A 14746-nucleotide genomic window follows, 5' to 3' on the forward strand; every position below is an offset into this window, starting at 1 on the left:
TCATGTTGAATTACACACTCCTTCTTTCAAACTCCTCTAGCATTTTTCTACAAGGCATTGATTCTCTATTTAAGCAGTAATCTTGTTCCACTAGCCCAGAAGATCATGAGCATTTCCAAGGAAGTTAACATAGCTTAATGGCCCCAGTATCTCTGAGTCTACTGCAGTATCTCCCACATTTCAGTTTCTCAAAAATGTATGATATCTTAGTGAGGACATTACTGCTCACTGTTGTCAAAATTAACCCATAAACCTTGATGTATCTGAACTATTTAAAGACACATGGAGTTTCTCAGATCAGAAGATGCAACTGGTAATCATTTTGAAACTTGAAGGGCCAGGCGCGGTGGCTCACACCTGTAATCCCAGCACTTTGGGAGGCCGAGGTGGGTGGATCAGGAGGTCAGGAGACCGAGACCATCCTGGCTAACATGGTGAAACCCCGTCTCTACTAAAAATACAAAAAATTAGCCTGGCGTGGTGTCAGGCGCCTGTAGTCCCAACTACTTGTGAGGCTGAGGCAGGAGAATGGCGTGAACCCGGGAGGTGGAGCTTGCAGGGAACCTAGACAGCGCCACTGCACTCCAGCCTGGGCAACAGAAGGAGACTCTGTCTCAAAAAAAAAAAAAAGAAAGAAAGAAACTTGAAGGCTGGGTGCAATGGTTCATGCCTGTAATCTTAGTATTTTGGGAGGCCGAGGTGGACAGAACTCTTGAGTCCCGGAGTTCGAGACCAGCCTGGGCAACATGGCAAAACCCCATCTCTACTAAAAATACAAATAATTAGCATGTATGGTGGTGCACGCCTCTAGTCCCCACTATTCTAGGGGCTAGATTGGGAGAATCACCTGAGCTGGGAATTCAAGGCTGTGGTGAGCTATGATTGCGCCACTGCACTCCAGCCTGGGCAACAGAACGAGACTCCGTCTGAAAGAAAGAAAGGAAGAAAGGAAGGAATGAAGGAATGAAGGAAGGAAGGAAGGAAGGAAGGAAAGGAGGGAGGGAGGGAGGGAGGGAGGAGGGAGGGAGGGAAAGAAACTTGAAACTTGAAGCATGTGAAAGGATAAACAGAAAAGGAATTCTCCTATGTGTTTTATAACTAATAATTCTGGCAAGAATATAAAATTATGAAATATAAACTATAAATGATTTGGATCGATGGGACAGAGAGTAGAATTACAGAAATTTATAATCATAATAAGCCATTACATTTGATCCTTTAAACCACATTTGTTAAATGCCAAAAATGTAGTCTGGCGAACACCAACTCCTGAAGGGCTTCAGGAAAAACATTTCACGATCAAAAATAAGTTGAGTTAACACTGCCTAACACAGCCTCCTTGGGAGAATCACCAATGCACAAGATGGTGAAAAAGACTCCACGCCTGCTGTCAAGAAATCTATTTAACCTTGTTGAACCTCGTATTGCTCTTTTTCTTTCTTCACAGTACCTATTAAAATTCCATGTAACTTGTACCCTACAGAATATATTTAGGGAACAGTATTCTAAACATCTTAGAGACTGAGGCAGGATATATGGAGAATTACTATTTTCATTCTACAGAAGGTAGCTAAGACTTAAGAAAATCAATTTCTCCAGTCTCACACAGATTCTAAACAATGGAGCCATTTATGAACGAATTCCATATTCAACATTTGTTGTTTCATACACGTCAGGCACTGTGCTAGGCACAAGGCTCACATTTCTAGAATTCTAGGCTATTAGAACTAATAGGTACATACCAGACCATTTGGCGCAACCCCCTCATTTTCAGAGAGGAAAGGAAGTTTCAGAAAAAGTAAACAACTCAAGGCTCTACCAAAAAAAAACAAACAAAAAAAGGGAGGTGGAACAGGAATTCAAATCTAGGGCATTTGTCTCCAAGTCCTGTACTTTTCATAGTACACCCCTCTGTCTCCAGATATGCTCACACCATATAAAATCTAATGCCTGGAAATCTTTCCAAGAGCTCAAGTGTTTCTTGATCCTATGATAAAGCTAGCATAAACCCAGATGAGGGTGGTATTCTCTCTACTCAGAAAATACTAAGGAATATTTGCATTTTAAATCATTTCCCTGACATATTTAACAAATTGGAAGACACTTAGCTATTTCCATGAGCAATCTTAGTACTTTTTAATGAACTATAAATACATTTCTAAAACCAAATGTGCATTTTTTGCTATAAATTTCTCAGTTTAATGTCCTAGGTAGCTGCAAATACTTTCATTTTTGGAAATCCATGTTTGAGCCTCAGGTTTCCCTATAGGAAAGAGGTCTTCATCTCTTGTTTATGGATCTGATGAGGAATTGTGTCCCAGAAAAAAATGCCTGTTAAGACACAGTGTCACCCACCATTTCATGGGGCTCTCAAACTCACTAAAACTCTTGCTATAGAATGTGACACTGTGAAGTCTTCTATGTATCTGTTTACTTCAACTCTTGATTTCGTGTCTGTCCAACTTCTATTTGGGTGTTGCAATCATGAAGTTAGAAATAGGTGAAAATATGGGTCCTGGAGCCAAGAGTAATTAAGGTTTACTTTAAAGTATCCCCACAACAGTGACAATAATTGTAATACTAATTAAGAGCAACAACAAACACAAATCCCTAAAATAGATATTTGCATATGATTCAACTGTGGTTTCTAGAACCATGGATGGAAAGTGGGGCACACTTTTGTTCTCCAGCTCTGTCCCAAGACCTACCAAGAGAGGATATAGATGTGGGGTCGGGGGTGGTGGGAGGAGTAGAGGGGGTGAGGTTGGAAGTTAAGGAAAAGTGTAAAGAGAAACAAATGGAAGTCTTCGTTAGAAATTCTGGATCAGTTACAAAGATAGGGGAATCTCTATTCCCTCTCCTCTGCTTCTGATAACTCAGATTCCTTATTATCCAGAATCAGGCAGACGGGATTGACTTTTTCATGACTTGGTACTGGTCTAGCCACCTTTTCAAACAAGTTCTAGTGAAAATATCTTAAATGTTAATAAAGGAAGACAAGGAAGTAAACAATGATACATATGGAAAATCAGTATTAAACAAGTAATGTGTGCCTATAATTCTGGGCGCGGTGGCTCAAGCCTGTAATCCCAGCACTTTGGGAGGCCGAGACGGGAGGATCACAAGGTCAGGAGATCGAGACCATCGTGGCTAACATGGTGAAACCCCGTCTCTACTAAAAAAATACAAAAAACTAGCCCGGCGAGGTGGCGGGCGCCTGTAGTCCCAGCTACTTGGGAGGCTGAGGCAGGAGAATGGCGTGAACCCGGGAGGCGGAGCTTGCAGTGAGCTGAGATCTGGCCACTGCACTCCAGCCTGGGCGACAGAGCGAGACTCCGTCTCAAAAAAAAAAAAAAAAAAAAAAGAGAAGCTGAGACAGAAGGGTTGTTTGAGGCCAGTAGTTTGAGACCAACCTGGGTAACATTGTGAAACCCTCCTCTCAAAAAACTTTTTTTTTTTTTCAATTAGCCAGGAGTGATGACACATGCCTGTGGTCTCAGCTTCTCAGGAGGCTGACGCAGGAGGATCACCTGAGCCCAGGAGATTGAAACTGCAGTGAGCTATGATGGTACCACTGCACTCCAGCCCGGGACACCAGGCAAATCCCATCTTAAAAAAAAAAAAAGGCCGGGCGCGGTGGCTCAAGCCTGTAATCCCAGCACTTTGGGAGGCCGAGACGGGCGGATCACGAGGTCAGGAGATCGAGACCATCCTGGCTAACACGGTGAAACCCCGTCTCTACTAAAAATACAAAAACTAGCCGGGCGAGGTGGCGGGCGCCTGTAGTCCCAGCTACTCGGGAGGCTGAGGCAGGAGAATGGCGGAAACCCGGGAGGCGGAGCTTGCAGTGAGCTGAAATCTGGCCACTGCACTCCAGTCCGGGCGACAGAGCGAGACTCCGCCTCAAAAAAAAAAAAAAAAAAAAAAAAAAAAAAAAAGTCAGTTGCCAAAGAAAATGTGAAATGAAGTCTCTCTATTTTCAGTGCATGTATGGTATTTACAAAATAGGAGGAGAAGAGGCTAGGCTGTTTACACCTGTAATCCCAGCACTTTGGGAGGCAGAAGCGAGTGGGTTGCTTGAGCCCAGGAGTTCGGGACCAGCCTGGGCAACACAGCGAAGCCCTGTCTCTACATACACACACACACACACACACACACACACACACACAAATACAAAAATTAGCTTGGTGTGCTTGTGGTCCCAGGTAGGCAGGGGGATCACTTGAGCCCAGGAGTTCAAGACCAGCCTGGGCAACACGGCAAAACCCGATCTCTACAAAAAATACAAAAATTAGCCAGGTGTGTTGGCATGCGCCTGTGGTCCCAGCTACTTGGGAGGTTGAGGTGGGACAATCACTTGAACTCGGGAGGCTGAGGCTGTAGTGAGCTGAGATCGCATTACTGCACTCCAACCTAGTTGACAGAGCCAGACCCTGCCTCAAAAAAAAAAGAAAAGAAAAAGAAAAAGTGGAGAAAGAAAGAAAAGGAAAGAAAAGAAAAGAAAAAAAAAGAAAGAAAGAGGAAAGAAAGAAAGAAAGAGGAAAGAAAGAAAAGGAAGAAGACAAGAAGGCAAGGCAAGGCAAAGGAAGGGGAAGAAAGAAAGAAGAGGAAAAAGAAAAAAGGAAGAAGAGCATGCTGCATTCCACAAGAGAACAATATCATCTGGATTCCAGTACATTCCAGTTAGACATGAATCTGAGTTAAAACTATCACTACAGCAAATAAGGTTGTATGAGGACTTGTATATAAAAAGAGTCAATTTATGGCCAAATAAATTATCATGGATTTTATCATACCATCTAGCCAGAGCGAGGGCAACCTGAGTCAAGCCAACTTTTAAAGAGAATGAAAGTAGAAATTTCTTTGCATCAGTCTCTAAGTATGGGAGTCTGGTAAGTAAAGACCCACTCAAATCATAGGTCTTGCCATCTCTTCTTAAAATCCCTCAGTCAGCTGTCCAGCTGAAGCTCTGGGGGAGAGGAATTTACCCAGCGAACCCTCACCAATTGCCTTCCAGGTCTCCGCATGTTAATAGTCAAGACTTCATAGCCCAATGTTGAAGGCAGATTTTTATAGCAAGTACGTACCTGTGGCAGTTTCACATCATTAATATCCCAGCTTAATATCTCTTTGTCTTCAGAATCAAAGTCATCAGGTTCCATGATAAGGTCAGGCCAGCCAAGGTTTTCACCTATTCGACTCCCCTCAGAAGTGCTTGAGAATTTTGTTCTCAAAGATTCTTGATATAGCTGGATCGGCCCACTCAAGCACCTTAGACCAGGAGATTGTTTTCTAGGGCTAAAAAATAAATTATATTAGTATTGGCTATTAAAGAGATTTAAAAAAATCAGTGCTCCTCTGCCAGAAAAACCTGTTTCACTGATATTTTTGCAAGTACCAACATACTAATAAAAAACAAAACATAGGAGCCATTAGTGATTTTACTTAAAACTTGGCCATCGGGAATTACAAGCATGTGATCATTGCTTTCACCCTTGGGTTTGGGCTTGCTTTCTCATTGCAAGATCCAAGGTTGTGAAGGCCTTAGCAGAGACAGTTGTCATCTGTAAACAATGGCTAGGACCTTCTCCTGCTAGCGCAGGAGGATATTAGCTTGGAGTTGTTTCCACAGAAATGCCTTCAGAAATTAGCTAATGTGTGGTTGAAGCTGCAAGAGGGGAACATCATATTGAATTTATCTAGAAAAAAAAAAAATATATATATATATATATATATATATATATATTTTTTTTTTTTTTGAGACGGAATCTCACTTATTCACCCAGGCTGTAGTGCAATGGTGTGATCTCGGCTTACTGCAACCTCCGCCTCATGGGTTCAAGCAACTCTCCTGCCTCATCCTCCCCAGTAGCTGGGATTACAGGCATGTGCCACCACACACAGCTGATTTTTGTATTTTTAGTAGAGACGGGGTTTCACCCTCTTGGCCAGCCTGATCTCGAACTCCTGACCTCAAGTGATCCACCCACCTCAGCCTCCCAAAGTGTTGGGATTACAGGCGTGAGCTCCCGCACGTGGCCAGAAAAAAATATATTTGAAAATCCAAATCACCATAAAGATTAGTTTTGGTCTCTGCAATAAATCCTGTGTGCACTATATATCTTCAAATGTTATCAACTAATATGCTTATATCTGATTCATCTGAAACAGGGTTACTTAACCTTGGCACTACTAACGTTTTGGACCAGATAATTCTTTGTTGTTGGGAGCTTTTTGCATGTTGTAAACTGTTTGGCAGCATCCCTGTTCGCTACCCATTAGGTGCTAGCAACTTGTAATCCCAACACTTTGGGAGGCCAACACAGATGGATCACTCAAGTCTAGGAGTTCAAGACCAGCCTGGGAAACATGGAGAAACCCTGTTTGTACAAGAAGTACAAAACACTAGCTGGGCATGGTGGTGCGTGACTGTAGTCCTAGTTACTTTGGGAGGCTGAGGTGGGAGGATTACCTGAGCCCAGGAGTTTGAGGCTGCAGTGAGTCAAGATTGTGTCACTGCAAGCCAGCCTGAGTGACAGAGTGAGACCTTGTCTCAAAAAATAAGTAAATAAATGAATGAATAAGTAAAAGGTTGTTCAAATTGCATTTCTTCCCTCACGAGAAATGCTGCTCTAATTTCTAACTATAATTGGTTAAAGGAGATTTACAAAGAAAAAAAAGAAGAAAGAAAGAAAATTTGAAATGTTCTACCCTGAGGAAAAAAATGAATAATTTTGCAGATGAAAGGTACTTGTTAGTAGGATATGAAGTGAAACATGTTCACATGTATAACATTTCATTTATTGGTACTCTTATAAAAACAAGAGACATAATGATGCTATGTAGAGCTATTTAATAGTGAACTCAAACTGCAAGGTAGATTAATAGCCTAAGCTTTGGCAAGATCCATGAACTCTGTTCTTTAGTTTTTATTGTTTTTGTTTTTGTTTTTGTTTTTGAAATGGAGTCTCATTCTTATCACCCAGGCTGGAGTACAGCGGCACGATCTCAGCTCACTGCAGCCTCCACCTCTGGGGTTCCAGTGATTCTCTTACCTCAGCCTCCCAAGTAGCTGGGATTACAGGCGAGCACCACCACACCCAGCTAATTTTTGTATTTTTAGTAGAGACAGGGTTTCACCATGTCAACCACGCTGGTCTTGAACTCCTTTCCTCAGGTGATCCACCCATCTCTGTCTCCCAATGTGCTGGGATTACAGGCATGAGCCACTGTGCCTGGCCTGTTCTTTAGTTATTTAGTGTTATATGATCCTAGTACTTGTCAATCACTGAACTCTACTAAGGGAAAGTGTGTATAAATAGAAGACTGTTGACCTGAACATGAGAATGAAGTTCTTTTTTTTTTTCTTTTATGTGTGTGCTCTAGATGTCCAGAGAAATTTCTCTAGTAACAAGCTATAGAAATGATCCTTGAAAGTGTAGTCCTTATAAATGAAATTCTTGACCATTAAATGACAAACTAATCAGAGTCTCTCCCTGTCTGTTCCACATACCCAAACTGAGCTACAACCTAGTGGTTGCAGAGCATGAAGTTTCTGTTCCCCAACTGAATGTTGATTTTCAAGACTAAATCCTCATGGATTTTAAGTAAAATTCTATGTTTAGGAAACAAACATTGTGTTACTGAAGAAATGCTGCCGCAAACTGATTCTAATTCAAAGGACTTAAATAACAGGTATAGAAGAAGCAGATATTAAGCAGCAGTTCCATGTACTTACCCCGAACAGTAACGATATCGTCTCTGATGCTGCAAATTTTGTTATAACTAATTGGAATAGATCTACTTTTTAAAAACCTTGGGAAATAAGATTCATATTTTCAAAAATCAAAAACATTGTTATAAAGCCTAGGCAATATAGACATAATTCTTTTGTTTTTAAATTAAGGGGAGAATAATACAGCAAATTTTATTACAGAACAACTATGTTATTTTTTAGATTTTCTCCCGATATTAACATTTGCTAAGCGAATGAGCATTAATTTAATATTTCCTAAAAGTTAAGAACAAAACACAGGAAAGAAGAAAAAACCATTTTATAGCCCTTAAGTAAACTCTGTTTTCCTCTTCTAGGACTGAAAAACTACACTTGTCAAGACTACTTTTTTAAAAGCAACTTGCGCAAACTATATTCAATTTTCATCATTTCTACAGAAAAATGAACTAGAACAAATGAAACCCTGTAGGAATGGAGTGGTCGTTACCGCATCCCTTACATTTGCCTCTCTATGGGATTTCTGGCTTCCTTACCTTCTAACTTCTTACGGAGAAGCAGACAGAACTGTGTCGTGAAAATCTTACTGCTGGTTCAAGTCCCAGCAGGCTCTGGTCATTTTCTGAGCAGACGCTGTTCCCTACTCCAGGTCAGGGTACACTATGCTAATGAGTTCTGGCGATGGTCCAATCAAAATCTAGATGCTCTAGGCTCTGGATAGGTAAGAGCAGCCTGGGAGTCACTTAACCAGCCTGATTCTTCTCAGAATGCCAGCAATGTGATGAATATTCTATGATGTATCTCTGAACTTCCCCCTCCCTTTATGTTAGGAGGACATTCGAACTAAAATGGACATTGGAAAGAACCTCATGAGGAAGCACAGATGTTTTTCTTCTTGTGATGTTACAGGTTGGGCCCCAGGCAGATGATTCACAGTAGGTCCTAATTCTCCCACTGTTTACCCGGCAGGTAATAGTTCTGTCTCGTGTGTGCAAGAGAGAGAAGACAGACAGACAGAGAGAGAGATATTATGGTGAGGAAATTTACTGGAATAGACAGTGGACAGCCAACATCCTCTCTACCAGAAATACTGAAATGCTATCTTAACCCTAGCAATAATGTCCCACTAATTCTGAGTGTTCTGATCCCCTAAAAATACACAATTCTTGGCCGGGTGTGGTGACTCACGCCTGTAGTCCTAGCACTTTGGGAGACTGATGTCGGCGGATCATGAGATTAGGAGTTCAATACCAGCCTGGCCAAGATGGTGAAACCCCGTCTCTACTAGAAATACAAAAATTCGCCGGGTGTGGTGGCACACGCCTGTAATCCCAGCTACCTGGGAGACTGAGGCAGAGAACTGCTTGTACCCAGGAAGCGGAGGTTGCAGTGAGCTGAGATCGTGTCACTGCACTCCAGCCTGGATGACAGAGTAAGGCTCCATCTCAAACAAACAAACAAACAAACAAAAAACCAATTCTTTCTTCTAGAGATATCCTCAGTGCTATTCCTTTCAGAGACATCCGCAGTACAGCCTAAATCAGTTCAGTTCATCTGTTTTGCTCTAGGTAGTCTGTTAGGCCTTGGCAACACAAGAGAGAATGAAAGCCATTAAGAAGTTCATTCTACTAGAAAAGATGAACAAAGCTACTAAATAAGGCCATTTAAAATTGATGTATAGAATAGAAGTAATATAAATGAGAAGGCTATTAAGCTGGAGGGAGGAGAACCAGAGAAACCCACCAAAATGATGCTCGATGAGCCTTTTGAAGGACAAATACATATTTATTAAGGCACGAAGGACTGGAAGAGGGTGTTTAGGGGAGTGACAATATCTTGAACAACATGATGAGGGATCAGTACCTGTCAGGAAGGTCCAGACTCTCAAGGATGAGGATTAGGAGGCAGAGATGAGAAGACCAGAAGGCAAAAGGCTTGGAAAGCCTCATAGTTTCATTCAGCGGCCCCTAATAGAGTTCCCATTCATCTTTCAGTTCATGAACAAATTCCTTTCCTGCCTGAAGTTTAAGACCCTGCTTCATTTTTTTTTTTTTTTAAACGGATTTTCGATCTTGTTGCCTAGGCTGGAGTGCAATTGTGCTATCTTGGCTTACCACAACCTCTGCCTCCCGAGTTCAGGTGATTCTCCTGCCTCAGCCTCCCGAGTAGCTGGGATTATAGGCATGCACCACCAAGTTCGGCTAATTTTGTATTTTTAGTAGAGATAGGGTTTCTCCATGTTGGTCAGGCTGGTCTTGAACTCCCAACCTCAGGTGATCCACCCGCCTCGGCCTCCCAAAGTGCTGGGATTACAGGCGTGAGCCACCACGCCTGGCCAACCCTGCTTGATCTTATTGTACTTTATCTGGCCAGTCTTGGTCTCCTTTCTGTAATCCCTTTGTTGGTCAGGAGGACATTTCTCCATCCCTCAGATACATTGTATGAGGACAAAACCTAAAATTATGCCAGCTGGTGAAAGAGGATGTCTACAGGGTCTAGCACCAGAATCACAAAGCAGAGGAAAGAGTGGATTTAGTGTCAACAGGCAATAAATCCTTATGAGAGCTCCTTATGAGAGCTTCCCACACTATTCTAGAACACATGATTTCTTATTTCTGTGATGCTGTAGAACTCTTTTGTTTCTTCTTTGAGACGGGATCTCACTCTGCCACCCAGGCTGGAGTACAGTGGTGTGATTATGGCTCACTATGGTCTTGCTTTCCTGGGCTCAAGCGATCCTCCCACCTCAGTCTCCCAAGTAGCTGGTACTACAGGTGCACACAACCACGTCCCGCTATCCTGCTAATTTTTGTATTTTTTGTAGAGATGGGGTTTCACCATGTTGACTAGGCTGGTCTTGAACTCCTAGGCTCAAGAAATCGCCTGCCTTGGCCTCCCAAGTACTGGAACTACAGGTATGAGCCACGGTGCCCGGCCATGTTGAATTCTTAACTCTGAATTATATGCTGTCTTGTATCACTTGGAACTAACAGTGTTTTTAAGTTACAAAATAAAAATTTACAAAATAAAATTTTAAAAAACTCATATTTTCATCTCCCATAGGGTTCCACTGTTAACATATTGGGCATGTCCTTTCAGACTTTTGTTTTCCCATATCTTTTTGTTCCCATATAGAACAAAAAGATATTATTTTTATTTGCAATCCTATTTTACATGCTATTGCTTTTAGTTGTTTTATTTGTTCGGTTGATTGGTTTTGTTTTGCTTTTTTTGGAGATAGGATTTCCCTGTGTGGCCCAGGGTAGACTCAAACTCCTGGGTTCAAGTCATTCTCTCCTCTCAGCCTCCCAAGCATCTGGGACTCCAAGTGCCCGCCACCACATCGGGCTATGCTTTACATTGTTGATGAGTGTTGGTTCTGGCTCCTCAGCGAGGCTGCTAGTTCCTTCACGGCCAAGTTGGGATATTCCACTTTCCCTCTTCTCATAGAAAGACCTACTGGGTTTCCAGCTGCAGCATCACAGCCATCCTTGTTCCAAGCACCAACCCTGCTTGGACACAGGAGGGCGCTGAGAAGCTCTGGCTCCACACTCTGATAGAGCTGTGAACATGATGTCCCAGTCTAGTAAGGGTATTTTTGCTTTCTTAAGGCCAAGGTCCCAACTTATTACCCAAATTCTCCTAATTGTTTTTGTTTTGTTTTATTGTTTGACACAGAGTCTTGCTCTGTCATCCAGACTGGTGTGCAGTGGCGCAATCTCAGCTCACTGCAGCCTCCTCCTCCCAGGCTCAACCTATCCTCCCACCTCAGCCTCCCAAGTAGCTGGGACCACAGGCACATGCTACCACGCCCAGCTAATTTTAAAAACTTTTTGTAGAGACAGGGTCTCACTGTATTGCCCAGGCTGGGCTCGAACTCCTGGGATCCAATGATCCACTGCCTCAGCCTCCCAAAGTGCTGAGATTATAGGCATGAGCCACCTTGCCTAGCCACATTCCCTAATTGGATCACTGTCATTGTTATTAATAATAATAATCTTAGTAGCTTCCCTTGATTGCACACTTAGAATGAATCAGGCGCCACGCTTAAGCACCTGTCTATATTATCACCCTTGATCCATACAGCATCCCTATCAAATAGGTACTATTCTTCTTATACCTCTTTTGTGGAGAAGGAGATCAAGACTCAGACAAATGATATCACACAGAAATGTAAGCAGTAGCAGAGCTGGGGTAGAACTCAGAGATATGCCTGTTGACCACGGTACTGCATGAAGAGCCCTACGTGTTCAGCATCTGGAGTCTTTGTCTCCACTCCTATAAAATCTGAGTTCTACATCACTCTTTCCACCCTGTGCCTCCTCCCCTAGAGACAGGAATCCTGCCTTAAGCCAGGTGGCTAGAGGCCCTATTACTTGGGAACTGACCTCAACCACTAATGATTGGATTTCTCAGTATCTCTACTCTTGCATTCCCTGATACTCTGAGGCCTGCCTATTGAGATCATTCTGGTTTTTTTTTGTTGTTGTTGTTGTTTTTCATCAATAGTGGTGCTTTAGGCATTTTAAGCAGGATAATTATTTGGGTCAGACTGTCCCATGCACAGAATTCCTAGACGCAAGATGCCAGCCACATCCCAGTCACAATATCAACCATAACCCACACCTTCATATTTCTACATGTTTGGGAACCAGGGAAGGAGTATTATTGTGCTGCCTTTGGTTTGGGGTGACCATGCCAGACTCTCAGGGCTGACAAGTTTGCCTAGACTATTGCCTGTGGTTTCCAATTCATAGACTACGAGATACCTTGTTCTACCTAATGGATGAACTTCTACACCTACAGTTCTATCCTTCTGGTATCTACCCTATCTAGTTTCATCCATTTGCCCAGTTCTTCTACTGTGGACTTTTTTTTTTTTTTTTTTTTTTTGAGACAGAGTCTTGCTCTGTCGCTCAGGCTGGAGTGCAGTGGTGCAATCTCGGCTCACTGCAACCTCCACTTCCCCGGTTCAAGCGATTCTTGTGCCTCAGCCTCCTGAGTAGCTGGGGCTACAGGCGTATGCCACCATGCCCAGCTAATTTTTGTATGTTTAATAGAGACGGGGCTTCGCCATGTTGTCCAAGCTGGTCTCGAACTCCTGACCTCAAGTGATCCACCCACCTCAGCCTCCCAAAGTGCTGAGATTACAAGCGTGAGCCACTGTGCCCAGCTGTTCTACTGTGGACTTTTATTTATCCCTTATTGTGTATCCAGCATCTTTCCAAACATTAAGTTCTCACAACCTCTTCATGAAATGTACTATAAATTTGTAGTTGTTGTACATATTTGTTGGTACATATGATATTTTGGCTACACGCATAGTATGTGTAATGATCAAGTCAGAGTATTTGGGGTGTCCCTCACCTTGAGTATTTACTGTTTCACGTGTTGGGGAGTATTTCAAGTCCTCTCTTCTAGCTATTTTGCAACATACAATACCTTGTTATTAACCATAGTCAGCATAGTCTGCTACTGAATATATTAAGAAATACATGGAATGTTTCACTGACTTGCATGCCATCCTTGTACAGAAGCCATGCTAATCTTCTCTATCATTCCAATTAGCATATGTGTTGAAGGGAGTACTGGTATTATTAAGCTATATAAGTATCAAAATAGCATAAGGAAACTGAGGCACAGAGAGGTAAAGTAGCTTGATGTTTACAAGGTGGTGTAACCAAACTTTTGGCATCAGCAAACTGACATAAGTCAAAGGAAAAATATGAACTGGAGAAGAATGATGTTAAAAGTCATTTCCTTCGTGGGAGAGTATGTCTATCTAACATTCTGATCCCTTCTGGTGTCAACATTCCCCTGCCTCCTTACCTCACCATTTTTTAGGAAATTGCCTTTCCCCCAAGGCTGTCCATTAGAACGTTCCGTCCCTTCTGACATAGAGCCTGACCTATTCAGTCTTTCCCTGGAATCTTCCAAATTAGAGGTGGAGGAATTGCTCTTTCATCTCAGATGCCAAATTGTAAGCCTGACCTCAGTCTTGTGATGGTCATCTCTGCTGCACATGGCAGAATCTGAGAGAATGGAGACAACAAGAGATGAGTGATGGAAAAAGGAAGGAAGGAGGGAGCACTGAACACAGCCAAGCCCGAGGCCAGCTCCAATCCTCTCTCTTCCAGTTATGTGACCCAACAAATATCTTTTATGCTTTCATTCCTTGGAATTGGGTATCTTCAACTTAACCCTATGAGAGATCTGCTAACACACTTCCCAACCTCCTAATCTAGGTAAGCCTGCATCTCACCCAGATTTCAAAGTAAACCACTCTCCTTTTCATTGATACTTCAATGAAAGTGAAGTGGGCATCAAAAGTGACTTATCTGACACTGCTTAAAATTGGAAAACTCTTGTAGTGTCTCACTGGAATCAATGTGCAGGACACAAGGAATAGTCATTGTAGGCCTCAGTTTACACCTACCCAGCACACACAGTTGCTAAAGCAGGTAATCAAGGTACCACTCAGAGATCACTTTTCTGTGTTGTGTAAAACTGAACTTTGGATTTTTCCTTTAGGGTTTCTCAATTTGGAAGCCATTCGTGGCTCTCATGTGGAGTTTCCACAAGTTCTATATAATTTACTTCAGTGCTCAAGACCCAATTGTATCATCTTAAATTGGATTCTGAGCTGTAACTGTTCTGAGAAACAAGAAGTGTTCTCTTTCTAAATCTCTGGGCAGACGAGACAAGCCTGGCTGACTGTGAAAATCCCTAGATGATTGTGGGAATGTTCCTGGATGTCATGGTCCTCTTTGGAAAATATTGTGAAACTTTAAAATATGTAATTATAAGACTTAAGAACTGTTTTACCAATAGAAACTATGACTAACATACGTATATGCAACATCAAAATCATGAACCATGAACCCAAGAGTCAACCCCAAAAAAGGAAAACATAAAAAACAAGCTCCCAAACTCATAGTGGTAGATTTCTAATTTCCTGTAAATACTTTGCTGTCCTTTTGTTTTGTGCTAAAAGGCAAAAAATGGGGTGTCCTA

The 14746-nt window shown here is 42.3% G+C and overlaps 1 protein-coding gene and 1 pseudogene across 1 annotated transcript in view; both read right to left on the reverse strand.

Moving 5' to 3' along the window:
* Positions 1-14746, reverse strand: part of GCM1 (glial cells missing transcription factor 1) — a 57667-nt gene that overhangs the window by 15475 nt on the left and 27446 nt on the right. The window contains exon 2 of the mRNA XM_033217459.1: positions 5088-5298. Within this exon, the coding sequence (XP_033073350.1) occupies positions 5088-5162 (75 nt within the window). The 5' untranslated portion in view covers positions 5163-5298. The remainder of the gene's footprint in view (positions 1-5087; positions 5299-14746) is intronic.
* Positions 13222-13321, reverse strand: LOC117088841 (annotated as a pseudogene).

The sequence above is a fragment of the Trachypithecus francoisi genome, unplaced genomic scaffold, assembly GCF_009764315.1.
Source record: "Trachypithecus francoisi isolate TF-2019V2 unplaced genomic scaffold, Tfra_2.0 Lachesis_group10, whole genome shotgun sequence".
In the NCBI taxonomy this organism is placed as follows: domain Eukaryota; kingdom Metazoa; phylum Chordata; class Mammalia; order Primates; family Cercopithecidae; genus Trachypithecus; species Trachypithecus francoisi.